Source organism: Rhyacophila brunnea, unplaced genomic scaffold (genome assembly GCF_057557595.1).
Source record: "Rhyacophila brunnea isolate RB1 unplaced genomic scaffold, BYU_Rbru_1.0 scaffold_16, whole genome shotgun sequence".
In the NCBI taxonomy this organism is placed as follows: Eukaryota; Metazoa; Arthropoda; class Insecta; order Trichoptera; family Rhyacophilidae; genus Rhyacophila; species Rhyacophila brunnea.
In genome coordinates, this window is record NW_028232816.1 from 12,326,450 (window position 1) to 12,353,727 (window position 27,278).

The 27,278-nt window shown below is 34.6% G+C and overlaps 1 protein-coding gene across 1 annotated transcript; it reads right to left on the reverse strand.

Moving 5' to 3' along the window:
* Nucleotides 1–18,523: 18,523 nt before the first annotated feature.
* Hmgs (hydroxymethylglutaryl-CoA synthase) lies at nt 18,524–25,444 on the reverse strand. The gene has a single exon (XM_085943568.1). It carries the CDS (start codon nt 24,791–24,793, stop codon nt 23,423–23,425), a length of 1,371 nt encoding a protein of 456 aa, XP_085799694.1. The 5' UTR covers nt 24,794–25,444; the 3' UTR covers nt 18,524–23,422.
* Nucleotides 25,445–27,278: the final 1,834 nt, after the last annotated feature.

Below are 27,278 nucleotides of genomic sequence, written 5' to 3' on the forward strand. Positions count from 1 at the left end.
CTTCCTGATAGCGGAGGCACCATAACCATATGGGCGACAGACCAAGGGATTCCGTGTTTTTGTTAGTTCCATAGGTTTGTAAGTGTTCTTAAAAGTAACACATAGGTGTTCATCTTTTTTCAGGGATGTTTTCCATAAGATTTTAGAATGTTAGCTTTAAGAATTTGTTTAGTAATACTTGCCAGTCAAATAAATAGCATTGTGCACCCTGATTTTTTAAAATTAACAATACGCACTGATGTATAAGCTGGCTCTCACATCAAAACTCGCCTCGTCTGCTGCACAGCCATAAAAATTAAACTTTCTAGGAACGTCACTCCGATGTTGCATATATGGAGACTGCGCACATCTACCCAGTGACAGTCGCGCGTAACCTCTCGAAACGTATACCTAGGTATATATTAAATTTTGATGCAGCGACCAGCGAGCCGGTATAGGAATGACCAATTCATAGGTGTGCATAATATATGCGTTCTGGCGTCTTCGACTCGCAGCCCGAGAGGCATGCGATTTGTTGCTAGCAGCACTAGATGCTTTTTTCAAGCTAAAAAAATCGCATTCCACCAACGTGCGGAGCTCCATTTGGCAACGTGTGTTTTGTGAATAACGATGACGTCGCATCAACGTATTCGACACGTTGCAGTTGAGACAAGTTTTGAAGTGAGACGGCTTATGAATGGGAAGATTCAACGCCGCCGTATGGATGATGCTGTCACTGGACAAGTGGACTACGGACAATTGGGCACTGCACATATGAATGAAATACGTTACAATATGAAAAACCAAGTGGACGCCGCAATCTAATACAGAATAACTTTCTGTACCTATCTAATTGTTATATTCTCGTATTAAAAAAAAAGATTTGCATTTAATGCTTGGTGTTTACATTTATTTTGGCTTTAGCAATAAATGTTGTGCCTAACGCTGTTTATGATATAAATAAATTTATTTTTCCCTCGCTTGAATGTAAAGTTATATGAAATTGAATAAGTGTTTCCTCGGTTTTTATACAAAAAAATATTTTTTGTTTATAACGAATATTTGAATTGAGTTTGGATGGTATCTAATAATATTTGTTTCGCGTTTTTTTTTACTAATAATATACTTTTACTGTATGATTAAATTTATATTATTATGCGATGATCGCATTGCATTAATAAAATTGTTCAATGAGATGCGTTGAATTAAATTTATTATTTACTAATATTTTACGAACGGAAGCGCATGATAATTTTCCGAAGAATATGTTAATATTTATGTAAATTTTGTGAAAAATAGTGTGTTAGATAGTTTATTACAAAGCCTATATAGCTCAGATGGTCATATTTTCCCCACGAAACGGAGCGATAATCTCAAGGATTTCATGAATCGGAACTGCGCTCCGGTGCGTTTCGCTTCATTTCGAGGCCTGAATAAATGTATAATAATATTAGAAAAATAATTCTCCATATACTTCTTATTATAATATAATATGTAACTGTTTGTTTGCAATAATAAAATATGTACTTACAAATTTCTTTTGAAAAATTTAAGCCTAAAGGTAAAGCTTTAAACTTCCCACTATTATTTTCTCTCTTCAATTTGAAATTTTTACTGACAATCACGTGCGATTATCGCTAAAGTAAAACCACACCTTTAATAATTTGATTATCGTGGTTCCATTTCGGGAAATTATCCGTAATTAGTAATGGTTTTATGTCGGAAAGTCTACTGATAGCCAGTACCGCTAAATTCCACTCTTACCCTGCCCCTTCGCTTTCACTGGGGATCATCGCACTTTCCTGGATACGTTACCTATTTGCAGATACTTCGCGCTTTGTTTCCAGTGGTCCATACGTGGCCTGCAGCTATACCCGTTGGTGGACTGCTCGTCTACAAATCACGGGTGATTTTCGTATCTGCGTGACCTAACCGTTCAAATAATTAGGACATCAAATCTCCGTTTGTGTCGCCCGCACGGCGCTGTCCTGGTTTTTAGATATGCTGCATGTTAATATTAAAACCAAAACGTTCTTTCAAGATCATAGCAGTATGTAATAATAAATTCATTCATAAAACTAAGTTGTGATTTTTTCGTCCCTGTGAGGGGTCCATAACGCGAGAATCCCTGTTGTGTACATACCTGACCAGCACCCAGCACATATTATGTTTTACTCTGTCGCTGTAAAAGTAGTTTGCACAAACTATACCATGCAGGCAAGTCGCTGTCGTCTTGCCGGCGTTTTTGATCGGGATTGATCGATTAAAAATGTTTAAAGCTTTAATTTGATAATAAATTTCTATGCTTTTTTACCTATTTTCACTGATACACATACAGCACACAGATATATCCACCAGACTACTTGTCATTACATGTATTTTTTTTGAAAACATTAACAATTTATTATATTCGATAAAAAACATCATTAGAAACAATAAATGAAAACCTGACCTATTATATAACTAAATTGTAATGAATTTTGGCAATATAGAATAAAAAAAAAACGGCTTACGTCCATTAAATAAGTGGCTTCTGACGTAGATAGGTAGCTACTATAATACCATTTTATTTCCAAGAATATGATACTATAAAACATTTTTTTTGCTAATATGACAGGATGTTTTCCAGGCGGTTTTCCTTGTATCGTCTGTTATTTATGAGTGATTATTATTTAATATATACATATAATATATTTCAGTACTTTTAAGCATATTATTTATTAGGTTGTTAGGTTGTTAGGTAGGTATAGAATAACAGGAAAACAGTCTACCTATATGCTTAGTAAACTAGTAGCAGGGATTATAATATCGGGATTAGAAATTTAGACCCTGGGGCCTTATGTTATAACTTGTGACATGAAGTCACCCGACGACATGACGTAATTGTGACGTAACCTCAATACACGCATCGAGGCGAGCCGCCCAAGCACACGGCTCACCATAGATATTATTATGCCGAAACACCTATTTGTGTATGGGGACAATGAATAACGCCAGTATTTGAGTAGCGTTAATTTCTCGAATGCTATTATCACTCCGGTAGTACGTCACAATGATGTCATATGACGTCATGTCGACCGGGCTACTTCAACTCGCAAGTTACAACATAAGGCCCCTGATCCCGAAATTTGACAGGTGAATGCATGACATTTTGCTATAAAAACTATCTCTGTGGGTCTAATCTATACACAAGGCGGCTATCGACGGTAGTTTATGACATCTATGTATTGATGCGGTTAATAATTGTTACAATAAGTTAACCCATGGCCCCCAGACTAGGATAGTTGGCGGGCCCCCTTGTTATCACTAAAGTTAAAGGCAGTGGAACGCTCTTTAGTAGCGTTTTCCAATTAATGGTGTTCGAGGTAAAATTAAAGATATTCAGTATATCTACTTTTGCGATTTTTTGTGTTTGTGAATAAATCCACTTGGATTATGGAGTTGTCGAATATCGACACATAATAATTGAAAATTCCATTACTCTTGAAGGAAAATAGAGCCGCAGTCAACTTTTTTTTACTATTAGTGCAAATTTGTGATGTGTTTATTTCACTTATCTGGTCGATCCGTCACGTCGTGCTCCTCTGAGCCCTGTCAGCCCATGAGTTAACAGCATAAACTGTCAAAAAGTGCTAAAGTAAGTAAAACGATAATCTATACATTTAGAGAAATTTTATTGATTAAATTTGAGTTATAAATCATATGTTATAGTGAATACTTCAACGAATCCACGACATATTTTGTATTAAATTGAAAGCTTCGTATTTTCCCACTAGGTGTCTCTAGTAGGCCGAACATTTGCTCATATTATTATGTCGCATTTTCGATAGCCTTTTAATTTTTTTTTTAAATCCAGAAGCAATCACTCTCTTGACAAAAAATACGCTACTTTTTCAAAACAAAATATGAAAACAATTTTTTTTTCGACCATGTCCGATCCTAATAGGATCATATGGGCCTCCACAGAGTAGAGGATTGTATTAATAGATTTTGTTTTTTTTTACGAGAAATGGATGTCAGCCACTTGCTCAACCCATTAGGTCCATACCACACACAAATTGAAAAACAATATGTGTACTTGCCAGACCCAGGATTCGAACCTGAGACCCACGGCGTGATAGTCCAGCGCTTAAGGCACGCGGCCACCAATACAATCCAATTAAGCGTAGTGATTCTAGGAGCATTTAGCGACAGAATACGAAGCATACATTTATTTACTGATTGTTACAAATCCTTTTTATTTATATCAAATCTAGATTAGGGACGGTTACAATCATGGCCCCCATATCTTGAAGCGGGCCCCCCTACCCATCGCTAGGGTTAAAGACAGTGGGACTTTTTACAGAATCGTTATCTAAATGTTGTTACTGGTAAAATTACGGGTAGGTATTCGGTATATATTTAGCGATTTTTTTGTATTGTTGAATAAATCCATTTGAACAGTGACATTCCGTGGGGGTAGGCAGATTGAGCATCGCTTGGGGTCGGCAGTTACGCGAAGGGCGGCAAAAAAGTATATACCTATACACATAGGTACCCAAACTTAGTAATAATGGAAATATCTTTTTATTAAAACATTCAGTTCACTGGTTGGAAACAAAATGTATTAATTAACATAAATGGTTTAACAGGATTGTATTTTTTTTGTCGGGTTCGAGATGTCTAGTTTACTTCCGTTATCCTTGGACGTCACGTCCTTGATGACTAACAATGATACGTGCAGACTTACCCACATAATTAATTTATCCAAATATTTTTGCCAGTCACTCGCGAGTTTTGAAAGTTGTCACGTGTATTTTTAAATGTATCTGAAACCGTTGAAGTAGATATGGCATTTTAATTAGTTTTAGTGGAAAATATTTTGCTAGTAAATATTGGAGTCATTGAAAGGATGATAAAAAATACTGTATAAAAAGGGCGGCATTTTGGCTCTGCCTAGGGGCAGCAGTTTGTCTAGGGACGTCACTGCATTTGAATTATGGAGTTGTCGAATATCGACACGCAGTAATCAAATATTGCGTCACACAACCAGACATGCCAGATTAGGGAAAATTTGTGATGTGTGTTTATCTCACTTATCAGGTCGATACACCACGCCGGGGCCCCCTAGAGCCCAGGCCCCGAGGCTAGAGCCCTGTCAGCCCCCCCCTTGTGGGGGCCATGGTTACAATATTCAAGCTTGATTTGGGGCTAAACATAATAATAATAATATAGATTAAAGAAAAACAATGGAAACTCCGGAGCCACAAAATTTTGAAGGAGGGGTTCGGTTCCAAAATTAATTAATTGCTTTTCAGGATTCCGGTCCCATTTTCACCTTTGAGAATTTTTGTCGAATATCAAAATATGTCACGAATCGATAAGCATATAAAAAAAACATAATACCTTAGTCCTAACACAGATGTCACTAGTTGTCAATAAAGAAATAATATAATTATTAGTATTTTGTATTTGATTACCAGTGTAATCAAATATTACTACCACAGATGTCACTGCATTGATTTACAAAGAAAAAAATAATTTTGGTTTGGGCCAGAATATTATGTAGATAGTAGGAAACTGCTGATTCGAAACAATTAAAAAAAATATTGTTATGTTCCAGATTAAAATACCAATATGCACATAAATTATTTTATTACCAACTTTCTCTAGATCTGCGATAGCATTTCAAGTCACATTAATTCTTATAATTTAGCGATGATGGGTACACAGTAGAACTCACTAATATGTGTCTAATAATCTGTCATTATCTGTAAATTTTTGCTTTGCCTACATCACGGGAGAATTTTCAAACAAGGTGTGAGAAAACAATCGTCGGTAAGAGATTGGTTTCATAAACAATAGAACAGTGATGTCCCGTAGGGGTAGGCAGATTGAGCGTCGCTTGGGGGCGGCAGTTTCTCGAAGGGCAGCAAATCGAGGAAAAACATTTGGTATATAATAATATAGAAATAGTTAAAATTATTTTCTTTACCTTTTATATAATAACAGCATAGTAAAAATGGTGTGAAAATAATAAATCTGTGTATTGCTAAATGGTACAAAGCAAATGTGTCAGAAATATCAATCAAATAGAACTTCCGACTCTGGTGAATTCACGTTATCACCGGCCTTCTTCGCGCTTAGGTGGAGATGGCAGACCGTGATAATTTCATGGCCAAAGAAGCGGCGGTGGGAGACAGAAACGCACGGTGTATGCTGTTGAGGCTGGTTTATTTTATCGTAGTTAGTTATTTGCAGGGTATTTTAATATTCGGTCGTGGGTAATGTCGATTTGGCGGGCTGCAGACGCGGCGTCGCTGGCTGGAGATGCTGGCTGTTCCGCGTCCGAGGCAAGAGAGTCAGAGCTAGCGGTCCTTTTTCTGGCTGAGCTGGAGATGCTTGTGGCTGGCTTGGCATCCGAGAGGCAAGAGAGTCAGGGCTTGCGGCTTGGCGTGCTGCCGATGTGGTCTTTTGTTTGCTGGAGATGCTGCTGGGTAGTTGGCGTCCGAGGCGAGATAGAGCTTTTTCGCGCGCATCCAACTGACAGATCGGCGGCGTCCTCCCGCTGTCAGTCGCGAACCTCTGTTTTACCGACGGATTGACTAGTGGCGGCGCGAGCGGCCGTTTTCGACAGATCGCGTCTGTGTTTTGGAGTGTGGACGAATTCGAATTTCGGATTTTGAGGAGGCGGGCTCCGCTCGGCCGAAGGTTGCGAGAACCGCGAAGAGTGGACGTAGGCTGTGGTGTTTTGGGAAAGATGATGGTTCGGTCCGCCCTTTGAGGTGGTCTCCTGTGGGAGACCTTCATCCGGTATCAACGTTTTATATCTAAATTTAATTATTTGTTAGTAATGTATCCATACAACACATTTCTTAGATATCGTAGTCATGAAGGGATGATAAAAAAATGAGGCGGCATTTTGTCTAGGGACATCACTGCAATAGAAATATATGGTACAAGTCTGTTTAACAGCGGTAAATTTCATAGCCAATTATGGTAAAATTCATGAATTCAATAATGATAACCTAACCTAACCTAACAAATAATCCAGTAGGTAAGTATTTTCAAAAATTGTTTGCCACTGGCTTCCAACCAAAACCATTATGTTTGCCACTACATAATATAAAAACTTGAAAAACTTTTTTATTCATATGTTGAAAATATCATTTTCATGTAGCTGTATTTTATTTTCCAGTTTTCCATACATTCCATTAATCCAGCAATTCCAGTAACCATTGGGTTTTAAGTAGAAGTACATACTACTGTACATAATCTTATAATAAAATGATTGAAGATTGTATAGCATTAAGAATTCATGTGGGGAATATAATACATTATCATCTATATTAACGTATTCTTACATATGTATGTACTCACCAAAGATGTTGAAAAAACCTTCTTCTATAGAGATGAAACTTAAACAGTTCTATGCCTTCAGCGAGTTATCTCGCTCTTTGATGCCGTGATCAACAGGCTGCGCATACAAATTTCGCGAGTTATCTCGTCTGACTTTAAACTCAAATTACTAGCCAGTGTCGATTGATTTGCATAATAGAAAAAATTGAACACACAATGACATCTGTCTGAATAATTATGAAATACTAAACCACAAATTATCGGTATTACAGTGATTTGACCAAGAGCTTCGATCTACATTCAACGTGTGTCGTTAAAAATCTGCGGCCTGTCAGATACGATAAGTATGAAATTTAAGCAAAAAAAGAAATCATTGGTCCACTGATTAAGTTAGCTTCAGGTGACTTCGCATTACAGGTGTATTATCAAACTACTGTTATGACATATATATGCCAATTCGCAGGGTGTATCAAAAAACAATCTGTCACATTAATTACTACATTTCGGCATTATTATTAATTAGTTGAAAAATCATGTATCTAACATTTGTGTAAAACTGTTTATAACTGCACTCAGTGATCATAATAAACTAAAAAAATGGCCGTCATTGTGTATGTAAGAAAATTGGATTGGCAACTGAATGATCTTAATATTTGTGGAGTTTACCAACTTAACAATCTACATGCGCTTGCAAAATAATTTCAAATGTCATAACAGAACCAACCTCTAAGATTTCCTTTTTTGGTACTCACACATTTTCATATTTTTTATTTTATAGTTTTCATTGCATTACAATAATCCGGGAATTCCAATGTGAACTTATTATAATATAGTCGTGCAAGATAATGCGTCAATTTCATTGACCTACTTTACGAGTTGTTTGTTGGCGAATTTAATAGCGGGCGATTCAGCTACTGCGATTGTGATGATGACACACAAAACTTTCCATTCGCTGAGAAGCCACAAGCCAGCGACTATTTTGACAGAATGTAGTTCGTTTTTTTACCGGGAGGTTGCTACTGTGCTCTACTAAGCAGACGCAGTAGGCCCACACGCCGGCGTGTAGCGTGCAATGTTAACCGACTTTCAACTTTTCTCGGTAGATTGTTTACAATATGCTTGTTAGCTTGTTCAATGATGACACTGGGAGACTTTACAGGCAAATTGTAAATTTGCCAACAAGCAGCTCGTAAAGTAGCTCAACGCATAAGTGAGGTTATGTTATACTGTTCTGTTGTTTGTTTTTCCCTCTCTTTTATTTAAATATTATGTTAAAATTACTTAATGTATTTACACTTTACAAGAGATGTGACTGTTTTACCTTGTTTGCTAATGAGACAATGTTTTATCAAGCACTTGTAAATTTTTAAATAAACATATTATAATAGAAGAGATTGCTACCGCCACGTGTTTTCATAATGTTTGCATTCAATCATCAGAAGTTTAGTTTACAATAGGTCGGTTAAGCGAACAAAAAAAAAATATATATATATATACCCATTATTCAATTGCATTCAACGGATTGCCATTATCTGAACAATATAGAGTGACACATGACATGAAAGTATAAAGGTAGGTAGGTATATCATATCATGAATACCAATTTCTTTTGAAGAACGCAACTATTATTGATTATACAAATTTGACATGCTATGTTAACAAGCAGTGTTTATTTAATTTCAAATATTTGTCTTGTAGCAAATTGTTTTTCAATTTCATTATTTGTAATATTTTGCACTAAGTCCCGATAGTCGTGAAATGATCCATAATATCGGATGAACGATTCTAAAAATTAGGCCATCACCATAATGTATCAAATAAACACGTTTTTTTTCATGTGCAAGCATAGAGTTGTTTTAGTATTATTTTTTACATTTACTATAAAGTTTTCGATTAAAAGAATGAAAAATATTTTTTTTGACCATGTCTGATACTAATAAGATCATTTCCTTAGAGTGGATGATTGTATAAGCAGATTTTTGTTTTTACAAGAAATAGATGCTAGCCACTTGCTCAACCTATTAGGTTTATACTCTGACTCAAAGACAAATCGAAAAACAATATGTGTATTTGTCAGACCCAGCATTTGAACCTGCAACGTGGACACTATAAGCCGACACATGCGTAAGCCACTCGGCCATTGTGGGGTGGGTGATAAATATACTGGGAACAAAATATGCATGTCCTAATTCAGCACGACATACTTGCCATTCATATGATAACTACACCGTTGTCAAAAATCAGAATACTTTAACTTTTCATATGCTACAACTAAGGGCAGACCCAAATAAATCAAAAGACAAAATAGCTACCTGTGCTTTGGTGCTTTTGGCCACTTGAATAATGTCTTCAAAAATGACCTCCCACTGTTCCTAAAGTGCAAAGTGTTCAACCAGTGTGTGCTTCCCGTAATCACATATGCATGTGAAACATGGACCCTAAGTAAAAGAGAGATCCAAAAACTTAGAGTAGCACAGCGTGGTATGGAGAGGTGCATGATGGGCATAGCGCGAAAGGATAAAAAGCGGAATGATTGGATAAGAAAATAGACAAGGGTTTGCGATGTAATAGAGTTTGTTAAAAACCTCAAATGGAAATGGGCTGGACACAGCTCGAAGAAGGGACAATTGCTGGACAAATCTAGTCATCCATTGGTACCTGAGAGGTACAAAATATCCGCAAGGTAGAACTAGAAGCTGCAGAATTGATGAAATGGTTAAGTTCTGCAGAAGTACGTGGCAATGGCAACGCACAGGACCGAGAGAAGTGGAATCAGCTAGGAGGGTCCTTCATCCAGCGGTGGATAGATTCAGGCTGATGATGATATAAATAGTTAAATATTTTAATACTATTATGATAATGTGAGTAAAAAAAACATACTACATACTACATTTTTCCTGTCTTCAATATTACGATGCAAATGTTTTATAATTAGTTTAACATGGCATGTAAATGAAAAAGCAAAAAAATATTTTGCTTCTGATTATTGATATAAGTATTATATGTATTTTATATTTTATTTATTCGATGTTGAAAAATTGTCTTGAAACTCATTTTATTTTGCAATTCACCGATGTTTCCACTTAACAATCAATTATTTTTATTAAAATATATAAAAAATGCAGATTTATTGCCAAGTCATGTAATAAAATAGATACAAAGTCGAAAAAAGTATTTTTAAATAATTCATGTCATTGCAATGCAAGTCATATTCATATCACTAATTATTATTAAAGTCCGATGACTATGGGTGGTCTTGTTGAACTTTTCTTTTCCAAGACATTTACTTTGTGGTAATTCACCGAAATATATTAACCTAAATATATTAAAATATATAAACTGTTGTTTGTGGTTTGGTTAGTTTTTATATAAATGAGATAAGGATTGTTGCATCAGAAATTAAAAACAACATATTAAACACATGAGTATTTGCCACAATCTGAGTGTAAAAATCAAATTATTTGATTCGTGTGGGTTGATTATTTGGTATTTAAAAGCTACCCGTTGCTATAATGTATACCTAATGCCGGGTCCACACTGGCAACATGACGCCGGCAACCTCGTTAAATTTTACGATAATTATCATAATTGCTTAAGAAATTTTACGATAATTATCATACTTATCGTAAAATTTATCTAGGTTGCCGGCGACATGTTGCCAGTGTGGACGTGGCATAGCACTAAGACGCAGGTTACATACAATCGGGCGAGTGGGGCGCTCGCTCATATTTTCGTAAGTGAATGTTTCGGTGAATGACCGACAATACAACGTAATTAAATACGGCAGAGTACACTGGATTTATCGAGGTGCTGCGCCTGCCCGCCTCGTAATTCAAAGCACACAGGTGGGGCGTAAGCATAATTTTGGTTCTCAGGGCCGAAAATATTACTTATTTACAGGCAAAAGGGGCGCTGGGGTCTTTAATTTAGCCGCCTGCAGAAGCGTTGTCAACAAGTGCGCGCTTATGATATTTTCAAAGGCTTTGCAAATTATTATCTGAGTATGTAAGTATGTGCCGCCAATTATTAACAATAATTAAATAAAAATACAGGGTAATTAATATTAGTACAAAAAGTACTACATGAAAGCCATGGCCCCCATATCCTGAAGCGGACCAGGCTAGGATCTTTGGCGGGCCCCCCTACCTATTGCTAAGGATAAAGGCAGTGTGACGCTCTACAGTAGCGTTTTCCAAATGGTGTACGCGTTAAAATTAATGTGTATATTTAGTGTTTTTTTGTATCCATTTGAATTATGGAGTTGTCGAGTATTCATACTCAATTAAAAATTGTATCGTACAACCACATAATTCAAGCAGGCGATTTTTTTACTATTAGGTAAAGCAAATTTGTGATGTGTGTTTATCTCACTTATCAAGTTCTCTCTTAATCTTTTTTTATCTGTTACTCCACACCCGTTAGGTATTTCAGTTCCCATTAATTCTGTGTTCCCTGGTTTTGCACCTTGAGAGAACGAAGAAATGCTCCTGATTTCTAAGATCCGTCAGAGACGCACACATGTCATGTCAATACTTCCAAGAATGGCAGGCTTGGTTTTCGCTGGGTTTCATTGATTTTTAAAAACTGACCAACACCATCTTTAAATTGTAGTCTTAGACCAATGAAAACAAATACCTATGACTGACAAAGTTTAGTGTGTGCTATTTATGGCGGAATTTAACAGCCTACCTCCACCCTTCGCCACTGATATACATTTATATTAATTTTTAAATCAATTTGTTTTTAATGCAATGGATGCAGGGCTCGAAATGGACCGGAACACACTGGAGCGCCGTTCCGGTCCATAAAATTATCGCTCCGTCTCGTGGAAATATGAATTTGACCGTCTGAGCTAGATATTTCATATAATATAAAAAATAACACACTTATTTTTATAAATCACATTTACAATTGATGTAGTAGATATTTTCGTAAAATTTTCCATTTCGAGAGCTGGATGGATGGGTTTGCTTATTAGCATAAAGTTTATCAAACCTAGGTATCATTTAGGAGAGTATTACTCGTAGCTGTTTTCTACTACTAAACGGGCTCGATATTTGGATTTCATTGCTGCTAATGTAGAAAATCCCGTTTCGCATAAATAGCACTCAGATTCAATCAAAATTGAACTAAGGTTTCACTTCGAAATTTTTGTTAAAATTTTTGTCCTTTTCAACAAATAGTATTCAATCAAAATTTATTATCTTGTTCATAGACAAAATGGATTCTGTATCCACGCAAACTACGTAAAATCAAGATCTTCGAAATAATGTCAAACGTGCATTAGCAAACTATCCGACTGTTCAGTGAATAGATTTTTAAAACCAGTGGATCTCTGTTCTTTTCTGGATTCTCTAGACTTTTCGCGTCTACATTTACACTAGTCAGCGGCTCCCAGCTTGGAAATTGCTGCACTACAGTATGCAAACATACTGACTGTAGAAAGAAAAAAGGCCGTAATCCACACAAATCAAATTTTACATGTTTTTGTTATGGTTTTCGGTCAAAATTAAAATACAAAATAATCATAACCTTGAAGTGCCTGGTTTTTATATCCCTTATCTGATATTAATTATTAAGTTAATTAAAAAAAGCCAACAAAAATGATGGTTAAGTCGTTTTTCTCACATCACTTCCTATGTTTTTTATTTTTTTTAGCTAAATTTAGATAATAAATCGGCATTTGCAGCTTACATCCTTTGGACACAACGTGTATTTAGTTGTGTACAACGTTATTATGCATTAAAACCTATTTTTAAAAAACTGAGGGTTACCCCCTTTTTCCTTTCTACAGTCAAACCTAAGAGAATGTCAGTCAGATAGAGTCATGGATAATATCCATAGAGCCTAAAATAAGGGAGTCTCAAAAATTTCTTATGAATCCTCTCCACTATAAGACCCACTTCAGCGCTCGAAATGGAAAAAATAACGAACCGGAGCGCTCGACAGTTTTCTGAAGATTTTTACATAGTAAAGTTATCAAAGTTTATGTGTTTTTTTTTCTTCATAAAAATAAGTGTGTTAGATTTTCTATTATATGGCCTATCCAGCTCAGACGGTCAAATTATTTATTCCACGAGACGGAGCGATAATTTTACCGATTTCACGAACAGGAACGGCGCTCCGGTGCGTTCCGGTCCATTTCGAGCCCTGACCCACTTAAATTCTTCAACCACCATATTCGTCATTTTCCTGGAATTCTGCTCTGTATAAGTTGTAGCATGTGGTATCTTTCACCATGCGTCATATTATGTCCAAAGTATTCCAAATGAGTAATAAGTAATTTTTTATAATAAAAATATAATATTGTAATTTAATTTGCTCTTTGTACTTCGTGCGTGTTATATTTTTACATTTGCCGGGACCTTTAAACTCGTGATCAAGCTAAAAATATGATATGTACTACTTATTCCTAACAATCTTTTACGAGTCACCGTGAATAGATAGTTCAATCACAAAAATATACTTTTCATAAGAAATGAAAATATTGATATTTAATTTATTATTTTTGATATATTTAAAGAAAAATGTACAGTAAGTCATCAACTTGAGTGATTAATTCACTCAGAAAGTTTTAGTGTAAGTCAACTAAAACTTAAAATCATGCATTTTTTTTTAAAAATAATGTGTCAATTTGAAAGGATAGGTGAAAATAAAACGAACCTAAATACATTTAAGAAAACAATCCTCATTTTTTATGATTTCTGCTCCTCTTGATAAAATTCGTAGCTCCCTCTGTATCTGCACTGACAGCCTCGCCTGTTACTTTGATGTTGTGTGGTTTATTACAGCCATCCATGGCTTACAGTGAATGTATGAGTATCAACACTATCATCATTTTTACACTTTAGGTCTTTAGGTTTTCCTATATTAGCATAATATCCCGTTTACGCATGGATTTACTGCTGACAGTATAGTATCCTCCACGTAACTTTGCAATTCGGGGGCTTAGGGTGATAAGGGCGAAACTACAATAATCACGGTTTTGAGTTAAGCATTGAGCAGGCTCCGAAAATCACTTTTATTACATCATTACAAATAAAATCATTATAAAGGCATAACTTTACACTCTCAACTGTATTTTTTACTGATAAAAATATGTCTTAAAGAGAAAATTACTTAAAAGAAGACTGTTTTTATGTTTATCTCAAAACCATTATTTTGTAGTTTTTTACTATTATCTATTATGGCTTGGTTTCTCAGGGTTTATTTTAATTTTAAAAACTAACCAACACTATCTGTAAATTGTAGTCTTATTTCAATGAAAACAAATATGTATGTCTGAAAAAGTCTAATGTGCACTGTTTATGGCGGATCTTAACAGCCTACCTCCACCCTTCGCCATAACAAGAAAATGCACATGTAAACACGTATTATCGTGCAAGTTGCATGCATGTATCAAAAAACTTCAGTAGTTTCTAGATTTTCATGCAATAATTGGTATTTCCATGGTGGTGCGCACGCGCAATAGAACGATAATGGCAAGCCTGCTGGATGAATAATATATGCTGGAAATAATAAATATTTATAATAAATGAAATAAAAATTTTTGTATAAAAATTGTAAAATTTTTTGGTAAAATGTAATGGCCGCGCGGCTTAAGTGCCGGACTATATCGTCGTGGGTCTGGCAAGTACACATATTGTTTTTCAATATGTGAGTGAGTCAGGGTATGGACCTAATAGGTTGAGCAAGTGGCTGACATCCATTTCTCGTAAAAAACAAAATCTGTTAATACAAACCTCTACTCTGTGGAGGCCCATATGATCCTACTTTAATCGGACATGGTCGGAATTAATTTAGATATAAATATTTTTATCTCTAGTAGACCTATTCTAACTATTTAAATTTATTCTAACTATCGTAAATATTTCATTATATGTTCACATAAATTTTACTAATGGTTTTGTAAATGCATTTAAAAATTAATAAATCTAAAAAATCTTAACACCACTGCACACGGATGTACTAAAATATGACTATATTATAAAACATTAGATCGAGAGGTATAAAAGAATACTATTTTACGTAATAAAAATACTTTATGCAGTCACCAAATGTTTAAAATAAATATAAAGGATAATAAATAAGGCTTCAAAAATATATAAATACAATATCTACAACGTTTAAGGAATGTTCAGGCTAATACTTTGAAAATACCATAAAATCTCCATTTTGACCTAGTAAAAAGTTAACCGTCTGAACTGTCAAAAGGTGATATCTTTTAACAGCGCCTCTCTTGGCCGTGCTAACTTTGAAAACGAGACAGAATACGTACATTTTATATATTGAGATGCAAGGCCGACTGTTTTGCTGCAATCGCAATGACACGACTAATAAAATTGAAAGTTATGTTGGTATGTCTGACGTGTCGTTAATTTGGAATAATGATAATAACGGAAACATGCTAAAGTGATAACCGTTAAGAATAAACCTACAAACGGTGTAGTATGTAACATTAAAAATTTATTATTACAGAAGTAAGCATGTATTTTTATTTTCTTATGAAATCTTTTATGTAAGCAGTATGGTAAAATCAACATCAGCAGAGAAATGAATCATCAATCAATATACAAGTAAAGTGTAGTCATCTTTATAATTCAACTCAGAATCACCAGCTCATTTTTTTGCCAATGTTTATATTAGCAATTTAAAATATCCCCAACACACAATCACTTCAGATTATTAATAATTTATCACAACTAGATGCTGTCTATCATATTTAAGATCGCAATAATTGTGACCGGCTTGGATAATTAAATATATTTTACAGTATTAGGTCCAGATGCCCCTAACACAATAGTTTTCAAACTTTTTCGTCTGAATATTTTTTCACAACATTCTAAAAATATTAATTAGTTATTAAGTAGATTCAAAATACTGACCCAAATTATTTTAATTTTAAATTGTACGTAAAGCCAGTACCTATTTGTATTACATTATTTTCAAAACACTTCTGAGAAAATATATTATAACCAATAGAAATTTTTTTTTTGAAAAATGTAAGACACCCCCGTAGGAATCGAACCTGTATCTCTCGGGTATCGCGTCCATGCACATGACCACAATGCTAAAGGAGTCATACTTAATTACGACAAATTTTAACTAGTGGCTTTTAATACTCACTGAAGCGCTTTCTATATTGAGCTACATTGGCCACCGGCTTTTGTATTTTAAATTCTGATATACTTACACAGAAATCTTGACCATTTGGGCACCAGGTGAAAAAATTGTCAATTTTATGGAATCCATGTTTTGCATTTTTTTTTGTGTTTTGAATCAAACTAAGTATGGAATTTATCAGTGACGAAGGGTGGAGGTAGGCTGGTAAGATCTAACATAAATAATGCTCAATAAACTTTGACAGACGTACGTATTTGTTTTCTTGAACTAAGACTACACATTGCAGGTTTTGTTGGTTAGTTTTTGAATTCAATTAAACCCTGCGTAAACCAAGCCATAATAGATAACAGTAAAAAAATAATCATCTACCTATAAAAAAATATAAAACTATGCATAATTTAAACTAACCAACACCATCTGTAATATGACGTATTCTTAATTCAACGAAAGCAAATAAGTATGCACTGTTTATGTTGGATCTTAACAGCCTACCTCCATCGCTCGCCGCTGGTATTTATTATATTTAGTTTTGAATGACATTTCATTTCTCTCTGCAGTGGACAAAGTGCACCTATAAAAAACATATGAATTGCATATGAATATCATCTCTAAATATAACTTAGGATATTTTGTTTGTAAAAACTTCGTAAATGTAAACTATTAATATACACCAAGATAAACAAATATGTTTCTTGTTAAGAGCATACAATGAGCAATGTGTCAGAAAGAGGATATGAAAAACAGCTGTAATAATAGTCTGAAAAAAGATTTTAATTTCTTTCCAGTATTAGAATTTCTGTATAGTACACTCATTCAGTGTGATCGAAGGATTAATCCCTTCTGTAATATTTGTGTATCATTATTAACTTGTTTTAAATATGTAAATAACTATCATAGTCAGTAAGACAAACGATGTTTTCATTTATAATTATGAGTATAAAAAGCAATAACTCAAAATCAATTACTTCTTAGGATAACCATTTGAAACATTCGGCAGTAAGTATTATTGAATGCAAGTTGTGAAAAATATTGTCTGATAACACATAATCTCTGTGATGTCATTATCCATTCTATTTACCGCTTTCTTGCTGTCAAATATTTTAAATGGCTCTCCTAAAAAATAGGGCATTTTTAGTTAACTTTGCCAGTTCTGTGATGTCAAGTATGTTACATAAGTTATTAAATTTCTTGGTAAATATGTCGTCATACACATTTATTGTGTAAGTAAACAATATTTCAACTGAAGTATTATGAGCAATAACATTTTCTGTTAAGGACATGCTTTTGGGTATTTTTTACAAATCTTTTAGTATGAAAGCGTGTCAAATTAACAAATTAACTTTACATGATCAATTATTAAATAAAATTTATATTTTAAGTAATCTTCATTTTACCAATTTTATATTTGATGTATAAATATATATAAATACATACATACATTGCTAAAACCAGTATTTTCATTTAATAATATTGTCATATTGTTAAATACGTTAAAAAAAACACGTGCATTGATTTACTGGCACCGATAGTGTGTATTTTAAACTATCGCAATAATAAATATTTACATATAAAAGTGCTGACTGTCTCACCGATCTCATTCTTCAAGTGTAAGCGAGACGCAATGTTGTTATTTTATGGTGCTATTTAACTGGTTGTGAAAAATTGTAAACATCAAAATGCTTTGCTCGATGTAGTTTGTATTTTTTCCGGAAGGTTCGGTACTATCGTTCTACTGCACAGGCGCAGATATCTTACATATTCCAACTGTCGCGTGAAAATTCAGAAGCCTCTGAACTTACTTACTGTCAGCAATAAATCCACGCATGTGTAGACGGGGTATAATATTTGATAGTATGAGTGTGAAACAAGAAAGAGTGGCTTGAGCAATACATGGAAAGATATCAGATCTGTGCACCTCTTTAAGTGGTATTACTTAACTATAGTATGGTAACACATTATGACAGTACAGGACAAAGTGAAAATTATTCACACAGTAGGAGAAAGGTTAACTCCCTTTTGTTCCCAAAGAGGAATTTATCCAACCAATGACAAAGTGGGCATTGAAATGAAAGATTTGTTGGTATTAAAATTTAAATTTAATCATAAAAAACAGAACAGGAATATTTAAAATGTGCAATAAATAATAATGGATTTATCAAACAAACAACATGCAGGCCAAGTGAAGACAAATAAGTATTTACTTATCTTGTATTAATAATTCTAACTTGGAAAAGTTCCCTATAAGTAAAATTATAGAAATAAATCTTTGACTGAGGATTCAAACAAATATTTATCGCTTTCCGGGCGAGTGGGCTGGTCACTTTTGTCCAATATATAAGATCTGTGTGTTATAATTTTAATAAAAAAATATAACATTCATAAATCTCGTGTGCCCTATATTCAGTCTTCAATATAAAATAATTAAATATTTTAAAAATACTATAAAATGTTAAGTAAAAGTAAATACTTATTTTTATCATCTTGCCCCAATATCATCTAATACAGATATATTCAATAGATTGAAATGAAACACAATAATTGAAGGCGAAATGGTATCACAATGTTAACAAATGTCATGATTTATTAAATATCTAGATGTAATCATTTAGCACTAAGTAGACCAGAAGAAAATATTTTTCCAATGTACATACTGATTTCAATCACAGTTACTAATAATATTTATCATTACCAATGTAAAAACCTATAAATGCAATAAATTAGGCCAAGCGTAGACTATAGTCAAGACTGTAATTAGACAGTCTACTTGTCCAGTCCGGACCATGAGAACAAATGGAGATACGCACACTGACAACAAGACGTCTTATAGTCAAAATAGTCTAGCAGCCATGTGAATTGCTTCTAGACAAGTCTGACGTAACTGCTGTCTGCTTCTAGACAATATCAAAACAGTCTAGCGCCCCGCCTCCTTACAATCAGATATTGGGACCCATCGGGCCGTCCAACTTGGTCACCACAAAGCCCAATAATTGGCTTGATAACGCTAAATGATAGTGTTCTCTCCCATGGCACATTTATTAAATAAAGTCAACTCAGTAAACTCAGTCAAAGCTCACTTGAGTGAGTGGCGAAGTCAGACTTGGGTATCTATCTGCTCCTAAAACATTATCAAAAACTTACTGCTGATGCTTCACATTCAAACATAGGACCTCGTGATACGCTCGATTAAGACCGAGTGTGGTACAGGGCGGGTTCGTTTGGAAGGGACTACATTTGTGATTAACAAAATCATCTGAGCGTCCGTAAGGAAAATACGTGTTTTATTTTGCTATATTTGCTGAATGCACTATGTACTATTGTTTTGTCGCAATTTTAGCCGGATCTCACATCTAAACTCTTCTTGCCCGCAACGAGTCGAATACATCGATATGACGTCATCGTTATTCACAAAACACACATTATTTTATGGACCTTCGCACACTGCTGGAAGAAAACATTTTAGTTTGAAAAAAACATCTGGAGGCACATGCAACTATTTTTATCCAACATGCAGCGGTATAATCCCAAGAAGTCGCATGTTGCGCTCAGTTTTGATTTATGACTATTATCCCAGTCGAAACGATTTTCATTGTGCGACTGGGCTTATGTATGACAAAGACAAGTCTGAATAAAAACTGTCTCGACTATAGTCTTAGCCAGGCCTTACATTAATACTAAACAGAAAAAGATTCAAACATTCCCTCAACAAACAAAAAAAATAATATTAACACAAAACAATATTAATATTACACCAATAGAAAACTTTGAATACTTTTAAACAATTCTTTGTAATATACTTAATCATATATTATACATTATCATACACCCAATAATAGAAGAAGCACTATCACCCTGTATTCATTGTGTATATAACAATGGAAAATTCATTCATAACAAATATAAAATTTACCATATTGACCCGCATGTAAGACAAGGTTATTTGAATATTGTTTTGAGTAAATGCTTATCACTATCTTATAATGGAACTAGCCTAATTGCAATTTAAACTAAAAAATGAACCTAGTACAAGGTCTGAACAAAAACGAACAATAAGTGCGAGTGAGAAAGCATTCGGCACGCTTATATCTCCGCAACATGCGTTAGAGTAAGATAGAATTTCTACGCCCGAATTAAATAAATATTTTTTGTATTGACATTTATTTAAAAAATGCGAACATGTGTTGCTGAAATTTATTGTTTTTCTGTTAAATATAAAGTTAGTGGTAATTATTTTCAGTTAATTTAGTAAAAAATATGGTTAACTGTAACCATACTGAGAAGTAATATGATGGTACAATGTTTCATAGTTAAGTTAATAATAATAAAATTGAGGTTCTACTGTGCGTTATACGCAAAAAACACGGCTTCATTTTGCCGAACCATAGCCACTCTCTTTATATTATCACTCTGAGACGTAGTATGAGGAAACCTAAAATGAAACAGTTTAAATGCTTAAGTAAATTATTATTATACGGACGTAGATGAACTGAAGCAACTATTTTTAAAAACCAATAAGTACACAATTTTAATATTAATTGTGGTAGATGATGATTTTATATGTCAAGTGTAATTCCAGAATAAGTGAAGCTATTAATTTTAAAGTCGGAAATCTTCATTTTTATTTTTTATAAAAATATTTTTCTTTATTGTGATTCTATAAGTACTTTTAATATCAAATTCAGCTCGATTCGTTAGTTAAATGTAATTAAACAGGAAGTCGATTATAAAATCATTTATATTTCATGAGACACCATTTTTTCATATCTTACAACCAACTTTAAACAGGATTTTTTATTTATTTTAATTAATTTTAAGAGATTTTATTTGATTGTTTATTAAATGTTTGCAAAAAGAAGTTATTTTATTTGTAGTTTTTTACGATTATCTCAAAATTGTGGAATATGGAAGTTACCAACTTTGAAACTAGAGCCTCAATCACGGAACCAATTAATAAATAGAAACGTCAAAGTCATCAGTGCAGACCAATATTTTGAAGCAGAGTATTGTATGGCGGTCAAGCCATAAAACCCAAATATAACGAAGCACGCCGATGGCACTCAATATTGGATGCACGTTACATTAACGTGACAAACTTTAATGCATACTATTATCATACAGACGTAATTATTGATAATAACCCAGTAGGGAAAGCCAGTTCCCATTAATTTTGTGTTCCCTCGCTTAAAGTAATATGCTCATTTTTATTAACCGATACACCCTTCATTGCAATAAATAATATAAACACAACCATGACATTTATTTCTTATTAAGATTAATTTGGCAGGTTTTAGATTATTACATGAAAATAACATAGAATATGTACACATTTGACCGTAATGTGGGCTTGTTGATTTTTGGAAATAGACACCTCAACTAAGTGGACGTATGTTAGTTTGGCCGGACCAATGAATGCTTCTTCACCTAGCCTACTTCTGTAAGAAAGATATCTTAATAAAACATTTCAAATTATTTATTCATAACAATTAAGTAAAAAAAAAATGTACAAAACTAACTTTTGAAACGATCTGTTCAATTAGCAATTTGGTAGTTACTATACTATGTAGCCTACTTCTGAGTTAAGTTTAAGTCATAAGTATTCACCAAAACAATATTTGTTTGTGTATTATATCCTATGCTAAAAATCTGACGCGTGTTATCTTAAAGAGGTAATTTTAATACAAATATACGATGATATATGCAGGCTTGCTATTGCATCAGTTTAGAGAAGTTTATTTTAATACACTCGTATCTTGTAATCAAGTGAATAAACGAAATTGTATTCGTAATATGGAACAGTCTCTGAGACATCTATTAGAGAGCTTGTAAAAATCTTGTATCGAATGGGGTTTAAACCCACATCTATTGCACTCCGGGAAAGATAGGAAAAATTATAAAGCCGTATATGAAGCAATAGTAGTAATATATTACTTCAATATAGAAATTAGAAACAATGGTTGCCATTAAGCATCCCAGATGGGTTGTTAACGTAATTGGTAACGCTCTCGTCATGAATGAGATGGTTACACATAAATTGTGCGTATTACATTTCGCCGTAGCACACTTTACCGTGAGCCGTCTTACCGGAAAGAAAGTATACCATTGAGATAAAAAAAAACCCGTTGTTCTTGAAGCAATAGAGACAGTACTGTTCCAGTTTTATTAGATTCAATAGGAACGTTAATTTGATATTGATTGTAATCAAATGTTTCATAATAACGCTGTCATTATAATCAGATATTTGATAAGTACGACTTGATACGAGAACCTACCAGAATTTTATATACATTATACGATAATATGATTGCATTTCTAATTTACTTATCTACCTATTTTTTCTATCTTTCCCTAGTATTTCGGTGGTTTTTATAACGTATTAAGTGGTTTATCTAGGTGAGGAATTTAGATATTTCCGATAGAACATCTCACGATGAACTGTGTTATGGGAAACTGCATACGTACTAATTTCCGGACACGGAATTAGATAGATGTTTAAATCACATTCGGTCCACGATTTTTTTAAAGCACGTTTATAAGTCTGTCACAATTAATTATGAATGTTTATTCAATGAAGACTGTTCTGAAATCTTGTGTTTTATTCAAGCCTTGAATAAAAAGTAATTTGATTAAAAAATGGTATTTAAAATAGCATGTATTGGGAAAGCATCGAAGGAATGCAGTGTATATAAAGGTTATATTTTTGATTTGCACATTTAAACTATAATAGCAAAACACCAGCTGTAAATTTTACAAACAGAATAATATAGCATTTAAGCTATGAACACACATCATTGAATATTTTATTGAAATGTATTCGGTGCAGTGACTACGAATGGTTTTACGTTTAAATACTGTTTAATTTTAAGGAATACATTTTGTATTATACTGAAATGTAATCAATACAAGTCCATTGTTATTGTCAAGCAAAAGGTCATCTTATCCTAAGGATTGTCTTATATTTGGGTCAATACGGTGAGTTTATCATATCTCATTCTTTTCTAAGATAAGTGCGTCTGTGCGCTTCATCAATATTTTCTAAATAGTAAGTCCCAGGGAAAAGATTGGCAGTGGATCCGACAGGCTTGTACGGTGCGGCGTGACAGTTCTTTTCTCTGATCTCCATGATTTCGTTGAACTTCTCGGGGGTCATTCTTTCCCGTTTCTCTAAGCAAGGCACGACATCTTTAAGGTTTTCAATTATTCTGTCTAAATGAGATCCCTTTTTGGCGTCTTTCGATACTGTGATGGAAAACATCGACGAAGCAAGTCCCGAACCGTATGAAAAGAATCCAATCTTTTTTCCGGCTAGCTCCGATGCACTTTTGCTATTTAGTAAAGACACAAATCCGCTGTAGACTGACGACGTATACATATTTCCTACTTGATTTGCCAATAAAAGTGACGGTTTAGTCTTTTGATCGAACGCCTCCTGACTTAAGGTCATGAACGTTTTCTCCACATCTCGATCAGTATAACTGTTTTCCAATTTCAGATCTTTGAATCTTTCTAATCCTGGATACTTTGCCGCTTGAATATCCGGAGTGGCAATTAAATAGTCGTTGAAGACTAACCTCGCCAGTGATTTTTGAACTAGTTTGCAATACGGCGAATGGAACAACATAGCATCCAAACTCTGCAAACCTTCGTTGCTTGGATCCACCTTTTTGGCTTTCTGTCTGTAGAGCTTATAGCATTGATCTAGGGCACCTAGATAGCATTCAATAGAAAGTTTTCCATCAACGATTGGATACTCAGACGATAAATCGGGTTTATAAAAGTCGTACGCGTGCCGCATGAACGTGGATCGTACACCGCGGTCGAAAGCCAGCGGAGCATTGGCACCGATGAGCATAGCTACGGCCCCGGCGCCTCCCGTCGGCCTAGCGGATCCTTTGGCATACACTGCAATATCTCCAGCTATAACAACGGCATACCTTCCATCCCAAGCTGACGATTCAACCCAAGATATAGCATTAAATAACGCGGCTGTTCCTCCATAACAGGCATTTGTCGTATCGATGCCTTCGATATCCGTAATGCCGTACGGTTCAAACAACTGCATCAAGACGGTTTTAACACTCTTACTTTTATCGATGATGGTCTCCGTTCCGACTTGAAGATGACCGATTTCTTCAAACTTGATATTATTCTTCTCGATGAGTTTATGGAGGACCGTCAGACAGAGAGAATTGATATCTTCTCTGTCAGAGCAGAATCCCATCTTCCCCTGTCCGAGACCGATAGTATATTTCCCAGGAGACACTTCATTGTACACTTCCAGGTCCGTCTGGTCCACGTACTGCGAGGGGAATATCATCTCGATCCCCAAAACGCCGACATTTTCCGGCCACTGACCCATCTCGACGAGAATTAAAAACAATGTACTTCGTGAATTAAGAGGTCAACACTCGGCTTATCCACGTTGCCAATGAATTTTTCAATATCAAGGTTAATGGAAATTCGTATAAATTAACGAAACACTTGGCGGGAGCGACGACGACCGGCGACTGCGATAGTAGGTGACCCACTGACGGACGGCGAGTAATTCAATTTGTGTTCTCTCCGCATTCGAAGAATTCTTACCTACTTAATGATTTATACATGTAGGTCATCTCGCGAGACATGTGCTCGCACGAGGAGGGGGGGCCGGCTCCAAAATAAACGATACGGATCTGCCTTCAATCATAGTAGAGCTACTAACACCGCGGCGAAGTAAAATTAAATTATGTGAGGTGTCGCGGCATACGTAATGAGAACTTTCTCTGTTGTGCAATACATTCAAGACTGCCGCTTTCCGGAAAGCAGGTTTTTGAGAATTCCGACTAACATCTCTTTTACGACTGACGCACTAGAAGAGAAATCTCAGGAGACCGGTCGCGTTTCGTCATAGTAAATAATATTTTAATTTTACTCGAGATGTGGCTGCAACAAATTAAAATTTTACCAATTTTTGAACCGGCAAAAATTATTTGACATTTGATTGGTGTTGCCGGTAATTAAAAACTGACAGTTTTAGTTTGAAGGGTTGCCAAAAGTTACTGTCTTTTTTACCACTTCATAAATCGGGATTTTTGAAATTTACCGTAAAAGCGTCAAACTTCTTTGATTTTTTGTGTTTTCTAAAAAAACATCATGTAAGTGTATGCTTATCATAGATTGAATGTAATTATTTAATTTATATAATATTAACAAACAATTTTTTTTTCCAAAAAAAAATGCCTAAAACTTACACATGTGAAGGTACTTACCTAGGTACCTACCTCAAAATCAGAAGTTCTACGTTCTACAGAATTGGCCTTGAGAATTGAAAATATGATTTTTTAACATGTGGTCCATAATATCTGGTCTACTAGTTAATATAAAAAGGTCGTGTGAAAGTTGTTTGTGTCAATAAATTTGCTCTATGACTGATCAGACTCATATTTCACATTTATTTCATCAGGGCTGTCGAAGACATAAATCATATATAATTATAATTTTAAATTTTTATTTATAATATGTATTATTTAAGTTTTGTGCATCTAATGCCGGGTCCACACTGGTAACAAGTTAAGTTGCTGGCAACCTCGTTAGATTTTACGATAATTATGATGATTATCGTAAGGCCCTCCTCCCACGGCGCAACTGAAATCTGGTGGAACTGGTTGGTGATGGTACTCATAAACTGACCAATGTGATGATTCGCACACGGCGCTACTGAAACCACTTGAAATAATAATCACATAACCTCAAACTGTCAAACTGGACCATCAGCTGTTTTGTACAAAAACCAACAACACGCACGCTGCCGCGTTTACTTGAATAAAATTAGGTTATTTCAATTTTGCTTGTCTTGTACTTTTGACGTCTTGGGTTGTAAATGGTTTTTATAGCATGACACTTGTTCGCAGTGCTACCAATTTTGGTAAGAAAATATGATTTTTCACCGAATCTAATGATGTTGGTACCACTGTTTTACGGTGACTGGAAACTTGAGAGACCGCGCGACTAGCATGTCGCATCTCTTCGTCAGCGAACCGCCATTGAAATACATTAGCTAGATACTGGCTGGAATTTTAGTTTCAGTTCCGACGGACATAAGTTGCGCCGTGGGAGGATGGCCTTAAAATTCTTAAGCAATTATGGTAAGTATCGTAAAATTTAATGAGGTTGCCAGTGTGGAAATGGCTTAATATCCACTGTGGTTCACGTAGTGGCATGGACCTGGGGTTAACTAATTCAGGAAGTCAACACCCATGATAGAATTTTTTCCAGTTTTGGTTGCATTATACCTATTCCAAAACTCTTCTTTAAAATTCGTTTCCGATTTTATAAATGGAAATTTCTCGGTGTACATAGTAAACAAACCTACGAATAAAAAAAGACAAGAAGGAACATACTGATTCATCGCAGTAAAATCTGGCAATCAAATTCGCCATTTTGAAAAGCGACGATTTTGCGTAAACAAATATCACGTGGTCTGTACGTGTGCGGCAAACTTCGAATGTGTTTGTAATTTTGTGTATTTTATGTTTGTGTATCACGCATTGTCGGCCATATTTGCCGGCCTTTCTGATTGCCGTGATTTGTACACATCTTCCTTCCTGTCTTTTTTTATTCGTAGAAACAAACAGTATTTTTTATTAGTTATATGAAGTTGGCATTGAATTTGTTATAAAATAATACACAATTAAAAGATTTTGAAATAGAAAAAAACACATTTCCAAGCTTTCAGCCGTGCTCACTCATGCATGTCATTCGTCATTTAGATAAGTATATACACATTTTGATGTTATCTTTGCAAAGTGCGAATGTAATGTTTTCAAATAATTGATATGGATTAATTATACCATCGTATTATTTTC

Excerpts from the sequence above, each read along its gene's own strand:
- Hmgs (XM_085943568.1), bottom strand. The coding sequence starts at position 24,793 with ATGGGTCAGTGGCCGGAAAATGTCGGCGTTTTGGGGATCGAGATGATA.